The following is a 14,211-nucleotide window of genomic DNA, read 5'->3' on the forward strand; positions in this document are numbered from 1 at the left end:
GTATTGGTAAAAGTTAATAAACATTGATTTCACTATTCACACAGAAAGCAAAGAAAAAATAAAAATGCAAAGTCAGAAAAATGCTGCTTGAGACCTTATTAGGGTTTGTTTTAAGGATATGTATTTGACCAGGTGATGTTGGTAATTGGTGTTTTAATGCCTATACAGCTTTAATTTTTGAATTCCCAGCATCTAATATCATTACATAATTATAGTCCGATTCCCCAGATTGTCTGACAACCCCATAATTGCCAATGATCTTGATGATTAAAACTGATAAAAATATTTTTAAATGCTTAAATATATACATCAATATTATCCCTTAAAATTATGGAAAAATAACAACTGAATTCTGTCAAGCCTTGTTCAGACTCAAACTATAGTTGCTGGCATAGGCATCAGACCACCTAGAACTAATTGCATTTCTTCTTTTTCATATAGGATCTAATACGAAGAGATATCCTGTACTACAAAGGTCGCATTGACATGGATAAATATGAAGTGGTGGATATAGAAGACGGGAGAGATGATGACTTCAACGTCAGCATGAAGAATGCCTTCAAACTTCATAACAAGGAGACTGAGGAAATACACTTATTCTTTGCCAAGAAGCTGGAGGAGAAATTGCGATGGCTCAGGGCTTTCAGAGAAGAAAGGAAGATGGTTCAAGAAGATGAAAAGATAGGTAAGGGATCAAAAATGAATGGGAGGGTGATTGTTGGTGGCTAATTCGGTTTCATGCCCTATGGGAGAAGACCATGTTACTGTGCTTTAGAATGATAACATCCCTGACTTATCTCTTGATTGCTATGAGGAGTTGCACACTCAGAAGCTCTTAGCTTCAAGCTTGAACAAAAGGAAATTCCACAAGTTGATACAGGAGAGAGAAATCTACAGTCCCCCAGCCACTAACAGGCATCAAAGCCTCATGGCTGCAGTAGTTTCTGCCCTAGCTGTGCACTGCCATTGCAGGGAGAAAGGCAGAGGGACTCACTGACCTACCAGCTCTATCACAAAGGGTGATTGTAACCAAGATCAACATCTAGCCTATTGTCTTTTGCTCATCTATAAAGCACTGTTGTCCCTTTATGGTACTGTATGAATCATACTAAAAGTAATCATGTTTATAATGTCGCTTTTTTAAAGCAGCCTCCTCCCAAGTGCTGTTACAATGAAAGCTTTAACTTTAAAAGTGTTGTTTTTCGTTAAAATGTCTCTCAATATGGGCAGTACCACCAGACAATCATTTGCCACCCCGGGGTTATTAGCTTCATAAATGGTGCATGAAAAAAAACATTCAGAAAAAGAGTGTGTGATTTTCTGAACTCTTTGCCATCTTCCCTTTTCCAGGCTTTGAAATTTCTGAAAATCAAAAGCGACAAGCAGCAATGACAGTAAGGAAAGTCAGTAAGCAAAAAGGTAACTGGCAACATTTGTCTCGTTAGGTGAAGCCAGGGTGGGGCGGGACTTTATGCTGGGCTGCAATCCAGATTCCCTTTGGTTTTTCACCAGTCTCTTTTTTTTATCCCGTTTGTGTGTTTCATATAGTTTGTTGATGTATCCATGGGCCAAATTCATTTCTGGTGTAACCCAGTTGACACCACTGGAATTACAGCAGAGGTGATTTTGATCTCATATGTCCAGTCTAGTAGCCAAAAGCAAACCTGTGGGCTGAAACCATAGGCAATATATAGACACATTTTACCTCAGACTGAAGCAAGAGCAAGTGATACATAGAGGCTTTACTAATTCTCTGAGTCTTCCACTGAAAAAAAAGGAAAGATGGCTAAAATCCTGGAGGTGTTGCAGTCCCACCGCTCTGCTTCTTTTGAAGTGGGAGGTTCATGGAACTTGCTTACGTCTTTCTGTGAGCTCCACATAAGCTTTCAAGGGAAGCATACTTGCATCAACACCAGCAAACATACCCTCCTAGTAAAGACAGTGTGTCTCAAATAGTCCTGTAAGATCATATTCATCCTCCTCCCAGGGAAGAGTACAGTCAACCAATCAGAGTCAGGGCAGATATTAAATTGATAAGCCACTGGCCAAAGTTAATAATCAGTTCTGATCATTCTTATAGCTGCAGGTTTTGTAGTGATAAATGTTGGAAAAAGTCAGAGAGGAGTCATAGAAACAATATTTCAAGACAGGGAGTCTTCTGAAAAAGTATGAGAGGTCAGAAACATACCATTTAGTTATCAAACTATCGTGGCACATACAGGTTTCCAAATGGTTTAATATTGTGGAAGCAGCACAAGACTAATTGGATACCTTCAGTCTCTAGCTGACCTCTCCCAGTTCTATAGCTTTTACAGCTCTATGTTAGCATTTCCAAACAAACAATGTTCTAAACCATTAATAAGTTTCGAGCTCTCTTCCTTACCTGTTTGTTACATTCTGCCTGGTGATCCAGAAGTGCTTTGTTAGGCCCCAGGCCTGCCAACAGGTGTGGGGGGTGGGGGGGAGAGGAGGGCTAAGAGAGCAGTTACACCAGGGCCCAGTGATACAAAAGAGCATATAATTCTCAGCTGCTACTGCAGCAGCAGTGGTAGCCAGAACCCCGAGCCCTTTAGATCCCCATAGAAAGTGCTGTGCTGCACTTTTCATGCGGCTCTGAGAGCTGGAGGGGAGCACACCTCAGTCCGGGCAGTGCTGAGGGCTGGTTGCCTGAGCCATATCCCGTCTTCCCAAGGCCCCTGCCCCTTCCCAGGGTGCAGAGCCAGCCCTCTCCCCAACCGGGACCTGGTCTAAGGTCCTGGCAAGGTCTGTCAGCCCCGCTGGTAGGCCCAGTGTGAACCCATTGGTCTGTGATGTTCCTGCACTATTGTTAATGATCTACTACCATCTACTAGCCCAGGAGTGGACAATAATTTTTAATGGGGAAGGCACTCCAAGATGGTGGCAACTGGTCAAGGGCCACACTTCTATGGAGAGGGTGCAGGGTCTGCGATGGAGGTTGGGTTTGGAAGGGAGCTTGGAGTAGGAGATTGAGGTGTAGGAGAAGTGAAGAGCCTGAGAAGGAGTTTGCGTTAAGGAGGGGGTTGTGATCTGGGGCCGGGGCTTGGGGTGCAGGATCCAGCAGGGGGCATGAGAGATGATTCTGGTCCAGGGGAGGACTCCTAGGAAAGGGTGCAGGGTCTGACCTGGAGAAGGTAGGAAGAGGGGATATAGAGGGTTTGGGTAGTGGCCAGGGACAGGTAGTTGTGGGAAGGGAGGAAGTAGGGTGCCAGAGGCAGGCTCTGGCCAGGAGGCGCTTACCTAGGCAGCCTCCCAACCAGCAGCCCTGCATGAATCTGAGATAGGCTCCCTGGCTATGTCTACACTGCAGGCTTCTTGCGCAAGAACTTGCCGAGCGTCCACACTACAAGCCCGTTCTTGCGTAAGAAAGTTTACAGTAGATCATCAGAAGAGAGGGCTTTTTGCGCAAGAGTAATTCCTCTCCCCACAAGGAATAAGCCTTTTTGCACAAGAGCTCTTGCACAAAACCTAGTGTGGATGGGAAGAGGGGTTTCTTGCAGAAGAAACCCCTATGGCTAAAATGGCCATCAAAGCTTTCTTGCACAAGAGAGCATCCACATTGCCATGGATGCTCTTGTGCAAAAGCAAATCTCTTGCACAAAAACACATGGCAGTGTGGACACACTCTTGCACAAGAACTTTTGCACAAGAACTCTTGCGCAAAAAGTTCTTGCGCAAGAAACCTGCAGTGTAGACATAGCCTCTGGCTGTCTGCTGAAGTCCCACACTGGTCAGCTGGCTGCTCCATATGGCTCTGCTCTGGGCATGGGGGTAGGAGCAGAGGGAAGGAGGCTTCACATGCTGTGCCTGTCCCCAGCAAAATTTCTCAGCTCTTATTGGCTGGAAATTGGCCAATGAGAGCTGAGAAATTTTGCTGGGGGGTGGGGCAGTGCATGAAGCCTCTCCTTTCCTCCCCAGCATCCAGAGCAGAGAGCAGTCAGCCATTTAAAGCATGAGCTGCGCTGTACCTAAGGGTCCTGGTGAGGCGGTCATGGTCTGGATCTGGCAGCTTGACGGCCAAATTCAGCCCACGGGCCACATCATTTTCACCCTGTCCTAAACCCTAGGGGTGTCCTCTGAGTTCTCTAAAAACTCCTATTGCCACATTTTCAGAATGAGAAATATGCAAAAAACACACTTGGGTGCCAGGTGTATGCACCTCATCACTGGAACAGTGCACAAGAAATGCACATTAAAAAAATCAGTTTTGCATCTAATTAATCACTTGGATGGGCACAATTCTGAAAAATTTCCCCTTCACCATCTTTTTGCACACTGACTCCAGAGCATGCAAACAGTTCACTGAAATCATACTTGCTGGAAAATTGCAGAATCTGTGACTCAAATGGCAGCCACAGCAAATCAAGTTATAATTATTACTAAAGAAATTGTCAGCTGAAGTGTGCCTTAGAGTACATACGAATATTTCCAATTAAACTGCTGTATTTCCATCCTGACACACTCATATCCCTTAACTATATTTCAGTTTTACATAGCAATTGCTCTCTCTCTCTCTTTCTCAGTGAGAAAAAACAAAAGGGGAGGGGAGTTTTAATAGCCCAGTCTCTGTGCTATAAAAGTAATTAGCTCCCCCATTCCGAGAACATCAGTTAGCATCTCCCTTATCCAGAATGACCTTCCGCTCTAGCATTAGGAAATCTTTTTATGATGTGAAGTCCTTGAGTATGACAGAAACTCATTCTGACTTAAAGCATCAAATGGAGCAAAGTCCAATTGTTTTACCTAAAAAATTAATTCTGAAATAATAACAAAATCCGTTACACAGCTTCATTAAATTAGCAGCTCTGCCTCTTCTGTATTGCCTTGTGCTTCAGTGATCATAGCATACTCTCAAGTTAATTAAATTGAGTACTGATAAAGTAAATTTTGTAAAGCCAAACCCTTGCTAAATACTATCAAATCCAATTGATTTTATTACCCCATAGAGTGTGGTTTGATAGAATAATAGACTTGTAAAGTGAAAGGAATCTTAAGGGGTCATCTAGTCCAGTCCCCTGCACTCAAGGCAGGACTGTAGCTAAATCATCCCTGACAGGTGTTTGTTTAACCTTTTCTTAGAAACCCTCAAAGACAGAAATACCACAACCTCCCTAGGCAATTTGTTCCAGAGCTTAACTGCCCTAACAGCTAGGAAATTTTCCCTAATGTCCAGCCTAAACAGCCCTTGCTTCAATTTAAGCCCATTGCTTCTTGTCTCGTCCTCAGAGGTTAATAAGAACAATTTTTCTTCCTTGTGCCAACCTTTTATGTACGTGAAAACTGGTATCATGTCCCCTTTCAGTCTTATCTTCTCCAGACTAAACAAAACCAGTTTTTCAATCTTCCCTCATAGGTTATGTTTTCTAGATCTTTAATATTTTTATTGTTTCTCTGTGAATTTTCTCCCATTTGTCCACATCTTCCATGAAATACTCCAGTTCAGGCTTCATCAGCTCAGAGTAAAAACATTACTTCTCATGTCTTGCTTATATCCCAGACTAATGTTTGCTTTTTTTGGCAATAGTATTATGCTATTGCTTCATTTTTAACTTGTGATCTACTATAATCCTCAGATCCCTTTCCACAGCATTCCTTCCTAGGCAGTCATTTCCCATTTTGTATGTATGCAATTTTGTCCTTATTGAATATCATCCTATTTATTTCAGACCATTTTGTCCAACTTGTCCAGATCATTTTGAATGTTAATCCTATTCTCCAAAGCACTTGCCAACTCTCCCATCTAGGTATGATCCACAATCTTTATTAGCATACTCTCAGTGCCATTAGCACTGAAGATCTTGAAAAGAACTGGACCCAGAACTGTCCCTACAAAACTTGAAATGCCCTTCCAGCTTACTTGTGAATCACTGATAACTAGTTTTCCAATCAGTTATGCACCCACCTGATAGTAGCTTCATCTAGGTTGTATTTCCTCAGTTTGCTTATGAGAAGGCCATGCGAGGCAATTATCCAAAGCCTTAGTAAAGTCAAGATATACCACAGCTACCACTTCACTCAGTCCCTCATCCACAAGATTTGTTACTTTGTCAGAGACAGCTGTTCTGTTGGTTTGACATGGTTTGTTCTTATCACTTTATTATCCTCCATGTGTTTGCAGGTTGCTTTTGCACAATACCCAAAGACTAGCTCTCGCATAAACAATCCTATTGATCAGTGGGAGTACTTAGGAAGCACTACTCAGCATGAGGAAGGGTAGCAGAACTGGATTCCTAGTTATTTCAGTTTCAGGGTGCTTTTGTTGATTTTTCTTGTAATCATTTCATACGTATTTGAAATGTATCCCAATGAGGCTTTCTCCTAAGGCATTAATAAATACTTGGAGACTGTGTGTTAGGGTATGTCTACACTACCCCGCTAGTTCGAACTAGCGGGGTAATGTAGGCATACCGCAATTGCAAATGAAGCCCGGGATTTGAATTTCCCCGGCTTCATTTGCATAAGCGGGGCGCCGCCATTTTTAAATCCCCGCTCGTTCGAACCCCGTGCCGCGCAGCTACACGCGGCACGAACTAGGTAGTTCGAACTAGGCTTCCTAGTTCGAACTACCGTTACTCCTCGTGGAATGAGGAATAATGGTAGTTCGAACTAGGAAGCCTAGTTCGAACTACCTAGTTCGTGCCGCGTGTAGCCGCGCGGCACGGGGTTCGAACGAGCGGGGATTTAAAAATGGCGGCACCCCGCTTATGCAAATGAAGCCCGGGAAATTCAAATCCCGGGCTTCATTTGCAATTGCGGTATGCCTACATTACCCTCCTATTTCGAAATAGGAGGGTAGTGTAGACATACCCTTAGTAACTAGTTGTAGTGCTAAGAGAATGGTAACCAGTTCTCATGCTCCAGAATGACTGCAGCCAGAGATCAGGATTACTGCCTTTTCTATGTACATATTGCAGAGCTAGACATATACATGGCGAATAGGTTTGGCTTGCCTCTGATGAATCAATAGGGCCTCAAAGTACTTAACCATGTACTTAACTTTAAGCATATAAATAAGCCAATCAATATCAGTGGGGCTACCTATATGATCAAAATAAGCACTTGCTTAAGTACTTTGCCTGATCAGTCTTTGTGGCCATTTCAGGACTTGGTGGGCCAACAAGCTTATCTGATGTATTAAGACATCTGTAGCCATGTTTTAGGTAGGTGAATGTCTTTTCTAGCCTTATTTTTACCCTCTATCAGTGGGAAACAGTGATCATTTCCCTATGACAGAATGCTGAAGAAAGAGTAGAAGCAATGTTAAGGAGATGAAATGGAGAGTGCAATCAAGTCTGCTGGAGATGACATAGAAAATTTTCAGATGAACTAACAGCTGCTTTTTTCATTAACTGCTATACCGCACTTCCCTGTAGTATTATTCTGGCGTTAGCCAGGATATTTATTAAGAGGAGACATTTAAAGGACCACTAGCTGCAATACATAAGAGAGAGAACATGTGGAAGATGAGACTGAGAAGGAAGAAATCTCAAACTGTCAGATAAACTTGATGAAACTTTAATTAGATGATTAAGAGACAGCATGAACCTCTGCATTTTGGGTTGTTTGTTTTGTTTTGTTTTGTTTTGTTTTGTTTTGTTTTTTGAATCAGCATCCTAAATGATTATCCTATTTGAAACCAACTTGCTATTAACACATATATGCCCACACACATATTCACCTACAGACATATACAGTACAAACATGCACGGCCAAAATTCCTTAAGAATTGGTTTGACATTGAGCAAGTAAGTTAAGGTCAGATTTCAGCAACATACAGGGATTTGCATTACTTCTTAAAGTGGAGGCAATGTAGTAATATTGGAGCATGTGCCTTAAGACAGCATTAAACCAATTCTCCACCTTCTTTAAGTCCACTAGACATAAAGTGGATGGGTGTGGTTGGCATGTGCTGCTTCCCAGCAGACAAAGTCGTGGGATATTTTTTACAGACAGTGATTCAGTTTCTTCTTCCAGTAATAGCCATCCTGCTCCATGCAACTTAATTGGATATAACTGAAAGTAGAATTTTTTCCTGGTACTGTATGTCCTAGAATAATTAAAATGGGAGATAGGAATGTCTCATTTGGCTTGATTTTTAAAAAGAGCTTGTCACAGTTACCAGGCTGGCTGCACTGCTGTCCCTTCTCGGGGACGTTGAGTGCAACCCCAACATGTGTTACCTCATGGGCCTCTGCCTCCCCCAGGGTGGAACTCTGTAGTTCACAGTTCTGACTAGCACCTGGGTTTATACTCCCCTAGATACAGACCATCCAATGGAGACCAGATTCTGCAGAGGTTTCTCTTTGGGGGCTTCTGACAGCATACATTTGCAGGGAAACTGTCACCAAAGCAAGACATGATTTACTTTTCCCAAAAGGTACACAGCACATAGAGAGATAGATTTAAAAGAACAAAGACTTGCACACGTATTGCCTTACCTAAAAGTAACCTTGCCATCCATAGCTTGGGAGGGTCTGGCTTATTACCCACCTCTGAATTGTGAGAAAAAGCTTGTGCTTCATGAAGCCTGGTCCCTCTCCATGAGTATCTCAGACTTCTCACTGTTACATCCTGGCCAGTTTCTCTGTCTACTTCCCCTCCCATTCTGCCAGACTTAGGTTCCCTTAACAAGCCTATTAGGTCATGTAGTGCATCCCTTCGTGCCAGTGCAGGATTGCTCAGTTCTGTACTTTCCACTGATTTGTCCATTCCAGTTTTAAGTGATTCTAACAACAGGGTCTTCAAAACTCACTTAGTGTATCTAACCGTTGGAATTGTTTACCACCCTGGTAATGATTCCTCTCCCTCTTCAGTGTTTGCAGCCTTCAAAAACTGATAGGAACTTATCTAATCCCTTGCTTAGGCTTTTTCTATACCCATATGTGGTAGCATGTAACCTGTTCACTTTTCATTCACATATTGCTTTTTGGCATACATTGCTAGCTGCTTTCAAGATCTCCAACCAACATTTTCAGAAGGGACTAATGATTCTGGGTGCCTGAGTTTTTGGCTGTCCACCTGGGGGCTGCTTGAAGAGGTGGGATTTTCAAAGGCTCAATGTTCAGCACATTGTAAGGTATCTCAGGTTGGCCACTCAGTAATTGAGGCTCTTCAAATCATTAGTCATGAATATTAGCTTTTCTTGGACATAAAAACATAGAATTCATCATGCCACATAAGACCAATAGTCTGTCTAGTTAAGTAACTTCTCTCTATCAGTGATCTTAAACTAATGATTTGTAAGAGGAATGATATCCCCCCCAGTTTTTGTGATTTATCTAACGATGCAAGCTTATCATAGAATCATAGAATACTAGGACTGGAAGGGAGCTCGAGAGGTCATTGAGTCCAGTCCCCTGCCCTCATGGCAGGACCAAATACTGTCTAGATCATCCCTGATAGACATTTATCTAACCTGCTCTTAAATATCTCCAGAGATGGAGATTCTACAACCTCCCTGGGTAATTTATTCCAGTGTTTGACTACCCTGACAGTTAGGAACTTTTTCCTAATGTCCAACTTAAACCTCCCTTGCTGCAGTTTAAGCCCATTGCTTCTTGCTCTATCCTCAGAGGCCAAGATGAACAAGTTTTCTCCCTCCTCCTTATGATACCCTTTTAGATACCTGAAAACGGTTATCATGTCTCCCCTCAATCTTCTCTTTTCTAAACTAAAGCTTGTGCTTCATGAAGCCTGGTCACTCTCCCTGAGTATGTGGAATGGGATCTCTTTTCTGAATCCCAGGAGTGATTTTGGCTCCAGAATGTGATCTCTTCCTAGCTGCCAAATCTTTCTGCTACCCTCATTTGCACTGGACCTCATGCCCAGCTAATCTTGACTCACAAAAATACTGACCCAGATCCCTCCCAAGGGTCATACCTACCTAATTTCTTCTGACATCTCAAACCTCTGCAGCTCAGTTGTCAAACATTCCCAGTTTCCATGTGGAAATCAGATGGCATTTTAAGGGTTAACCGGCCCACTCGTTAAACTCTTTTTTAAAAAAGGAGGGGGGAGTGACACTTCTATTTTCAGATATAATCAAGGCCATTTCCCTTTGCTTACAATGCTTTCCACACTACAGATGAAAGAATGACATTACTGGATGGAAATCAGTTTGTCTATACTACTTCCCCACAAATACATAAAAACCATGGTGCAAATCCCATTGCTCATAATTCACATGGATCATAAACTGAATCTTCCAAAGCCCCTAAGTGCCCATTATACAATGACCCTATGGAACTAGCCATGGCATTTTTCAGGGTTATCAATTTGAAAGTATCAGTGCTGATTAGGATTTTCATAATACAGGTGGAATTGGTTCTTCATCGGAAGAATTACTAATCCAGATATAATCAGTGGCCCTGATCTGAGGTATATTTAGGATTTCCAAAGCTAAGCAGGGACAGAGTAGATAGGAAACCTCCAAGGAATACCCAAGTGTAAAAGGAAATTCCATGGGTAATGAAGTAGGGTTATTCTTACTCTAGCTTCTGAGTCATTTCTGAGCCAACTCTCTCGCAGAGTGCTGCGAGTGCCATCTGTGGGGTGAGATGTGGAGCTGACCTTTGATCTTCATTAAAGGCCCCAAGGGACTACCTGAAAAGTGACAGTGTTACCCACAATTTACCTGGACTCCCAGAGGACTGATTCTAACCACCTCCATTCTCCCTGTAGTTTCAGTTGGATATGGTATTTTTTCTTCATATCTAGTTCTAAGCTATTATGTAGATTTGCTGTGTGCACCCCACAAGTGGCTGTATTTCAGGGAAATGATGGGCAAAGTGATCTTTTCAGGTCAATAAAACGGACAGTGCAAGGAGTATTTCCTCATCTCATGATTCATACTTTGGCACTGTTTCCTGTTGAAGGGACATACATCACGCATAAGGCAACTGAACTTGTTATGATGTTGAGTGCCTCCTAGAAGTTGTGAATTCCCTCTACTGCCATTGAGACTCAGAAAAATTGAGGGTTTTGTCCCATAGCACGCTCTCTATTCTCCAGTGTATGGCACTAAACTTAACCTCCACTGATCTATAAAGCATTTATATTTTATCACCCATCTCTTAGATATAGGCAAGGTGTTTAGATGGCTATGTAGAGGGAATGGACATGAAATAGTTTCTGATCAAGGCATGAACAAAATCTTAAAAGGGTCTCAGGATCAAACAAGCAGAGAAAAAAAATCTTATATTTGGCTTCATTCTTCTAATTCTTTCCATGCCAGGGAATTCCTTCTGTGAGCACAAGTGCAAAAGGCATTTTGAAACTCAGTTAGGAGTAAAATAGAGATAGCTTTAAATCCTTTCAGTGCTTTTGGTTTCAAGAGCTGATGATTTTTTTTCAGATGAGAAACTTAAATGCTTCTAATTGGCATTATGTAGCACTAAAATTCTGCTCAATTGCAGCTGACAATACATCATCTCTCTTTGTATCATTTGTCCTGACAAATGATGAACTGCAAAGCTACCTTAAGGCCAGCATACCTTCAATCCCAGCTCTCCTGAACAACCTTACTATGCCACTGCAACAATTGAATTCTACCATGGCGCAGAGTTCTGTATGAACCAGCAGAAGGAGCTCGAGTCTTTCCAAGGCATGTGTAACTGCTTCTTTCTGCCTCTGGAAAAGCAGTCTGACTGCCATGCCTGGAAATCTTTCTTTATCTATTGATTCTTCCCCTTGCATTTTGAATTCTGTTCACAGAGGCAGCCTGAGATTGCAGCATTTTACATTGGAAAGGAGCTTTGCTCATTTTTTCCGGGTAAATTGAAACAGCATTATGGCTTTGCATATAAAAAAAGTCCTTAAAGGGACAATTTAGCACAGCTACTTGAAGCTCTGATGAGGGAGGAAACCAGCTCAGTTCAGATACAAATATATTAACCCCTTATTCATTCTGGGATCTAGTCTTGTTCTGAAGATGTTCAAGTAAGTGGGATTTTTCTCCCACATACAGTGCTTCAAAATGATCAGAAATACACAAGTCCCCAAGAAAGGCCATTCTTGCGGCATTTTTATCTGCTATAAGAGGTGACATGTTTAAAACCTCATGAGAAAAGCTACTCTCATAGGATTGCCAAATTTACTCTGCAGAGCATGGATTCTCATATTTGCTTGCACACAAATGCATGGGCAAAATGACACATGCCTCCATGTATGTAGTTGTCGTATTTACATGCACAAGTTAGACATACAATTTTGACAATTGAATCGTCTTTGTTTTTATCTGGTCTCCGGGGTAGCTGGAGCCAGTTTGCCCCCTCCTTGTATATAACTTGGATCAGCCTTAGAGCTTTTCTAAGTTAGGTAAGCTGGGGTGGCCATGGATACCTGGACTACAGAATGATTTGACCACATTCCCTCTTTCCCTCTCGCGCTCCATTTTCTGCTGTTTTGTGAAGTGAACCACCAGGGATTTGCTAGTAGTACTGGTTGTATACCAGGTTGGGCTTTCCAATTTCCCCATGCCATAGGTATCTTCAGATGCTCAGCTTGAGTCTAGAACTAAATGCCTGAGCAGTCTAATTGGAGGATGGAGAAATCTTGCATATCTTATGATATCCTAGAGCCAGCCAAACCATTTAAAATTTGGCTCTGGCCACCTGTTTCTAATGATGGGGCATCGAGCACCCCATGAAATTGGCATTCTGCTGTGCAAACAACTTACATAAGATTCTCATTTTGTGAGGTAGGAAAAATAAGGATGGTAGTACATGGGATTAGTGAATCTGATCAAACATCCGAGAGCCTACCAAAGAAGTGTGTGGCCACACCGATTGTTGTTTTCAGGTTGGCTCGGAACACATAATTGTGATGAAGTTGTTTAGGATCACTGTGTCAAGAATCATTCAGCAACTTTTGTCCATGATAAAAATGAAAAAGGTTGACTTTACTTTCTGGATTGGATGGAGAGCAATGTGGGTGGGTAGCATTTATTGTTAGATAAAACAAATGGTTGTTTAATTTCTTTGTATAAATCAATCCCATTTCTATATATCTTGTCTCAAAGCACAATTAGAAGTAACCCAGGAAATGTTTCCACTCAGTCTGAAATCTTGTTGCTTTTTAACTGGCCTTGATTGGTATTTACTGCCACAAAAAGGAGTAAATTACTTCTCTTTCCTCTCTAGACGTTGGTTTGTTATAATAAAAGGACCCATATAATGATGCACCAGCATTAAATGGTTGGTAGCTTAGCTTCACATAACAATGCAATGCATTTTGTGAAAGTTTAATAGGTTGCCCGTAATTGCATTGAACATATATTGTACCTCCCATCTAGGGATGCAAAATCCCTTTTAATTGGTTAACCAATTAAACATTATATTTAACCGGTTAACTGATTAATGGGGGTGCAGACAGTGGGGCCAGGCCACTCTAGCCCCACTAGGCTGGAGTTATCTCTCTGCCTGCCAAGACAGAGCTGGAATGCCACCCTCCCCTTCTCTCCCGCCCCTCCCCACCATAGGCAGGAGCTGCTCCAGACTGGCCAGAGCAGTCCCTACCTCTGGGGCACCCAGACTCTGGATGACTGGAACAACCCCTTTCCGTAGCAGGGCTGGAGCAGCTACCTACCTGTGGCAGGTGGGGAACTACTCCAGCCCCACCAGTTAACGGTTAACCAGAACCACTAAGCATCACTCTTAATGGTTAACCAATTAATCTTTCACAACCCTACTCCCATCCCAGTATCTCAGAGCACTGGCACATGAACATGTGTGCTTGTGTGCTGGCCAAGGATTGCTGACCAGGTGCAAAGAATCTCTCTCAGGCCAATCACTGTGGTATCTAGGTGCTTATTGTGATATTTTGCCTTCTCTAGCACCTCCTACCTCCAGATCTCAATGTGTTTTACAAACATTACATAATTTAGCTTAATAACCCTACTGTGAGGTAGGTGGATATTGCTGTCTCCACTTTTCAGAAGGGGAAATGGATCACCATATACTGGCCCACCACCTCCTGCAGTAAAACCCAGGGGAGCAGGACATCTCCATGATGTTACTGTGGAGGTTGCTCCACGTTGTTCTGTCAGGAAGCTGCCCAGCCCACAGAATGAGTAGCAGGTTCTGCTGTCAACAGAGGTGATTCATAGAAGGCCAGAACTCTCTGCACTTGCTTCAGAACTCTGAAGTTCCATCTGTTCTCCCCTGCTTCCTGGCCGTGCAGCTTGCATCTTATCAC

The 14,211-nt window shown here is 42.5% G+C and overlaps 1 protein-coding gene across 10 annotated transcripts in view; it reads left to right on the plus strand.

Annotated features, from left to right (window-relative positions):
- The window catches only part of ARHGEF9 (Cdc42 guanine nucleotide exchange factor 9), a 419,582-nt gene that overhangs the window by 396,602 nt on the left and 8,769 nt on the right, over positions 1-14,211 (plus strand). For all 10 annotated transcript variants that reach the window (XM_075940846.1, XM_075940851.1, XM_075940848.1 and 7 more), the window contains 2 exons: positions 442-685; positions 1,351-1,419. In XM_075940846.1, the coding sequence (XP_075796961.1) occupies positions 442-685; positions 1,351-1,419 (313 nt within the window). The remainder of the gene's footprint in view (positions 1-441; positions 686-1,350; positions 1,420-14,211) is intronic.

The sequence above is a fragment of the Pelodiscus sinensis genome, chromosome 13, assembly GCF_049634645.1.
Source record: "Pelodiscus sinensis isolate JC-2024 chromosome 13, ASM4963464v1, whole genome shotgun sequence".
Lineage (NCBI taxonomy): Eukaryota > Metazoa > Chordata > Testudines > Trionychidae > Pelodiscus > Pelodiscus sinensis.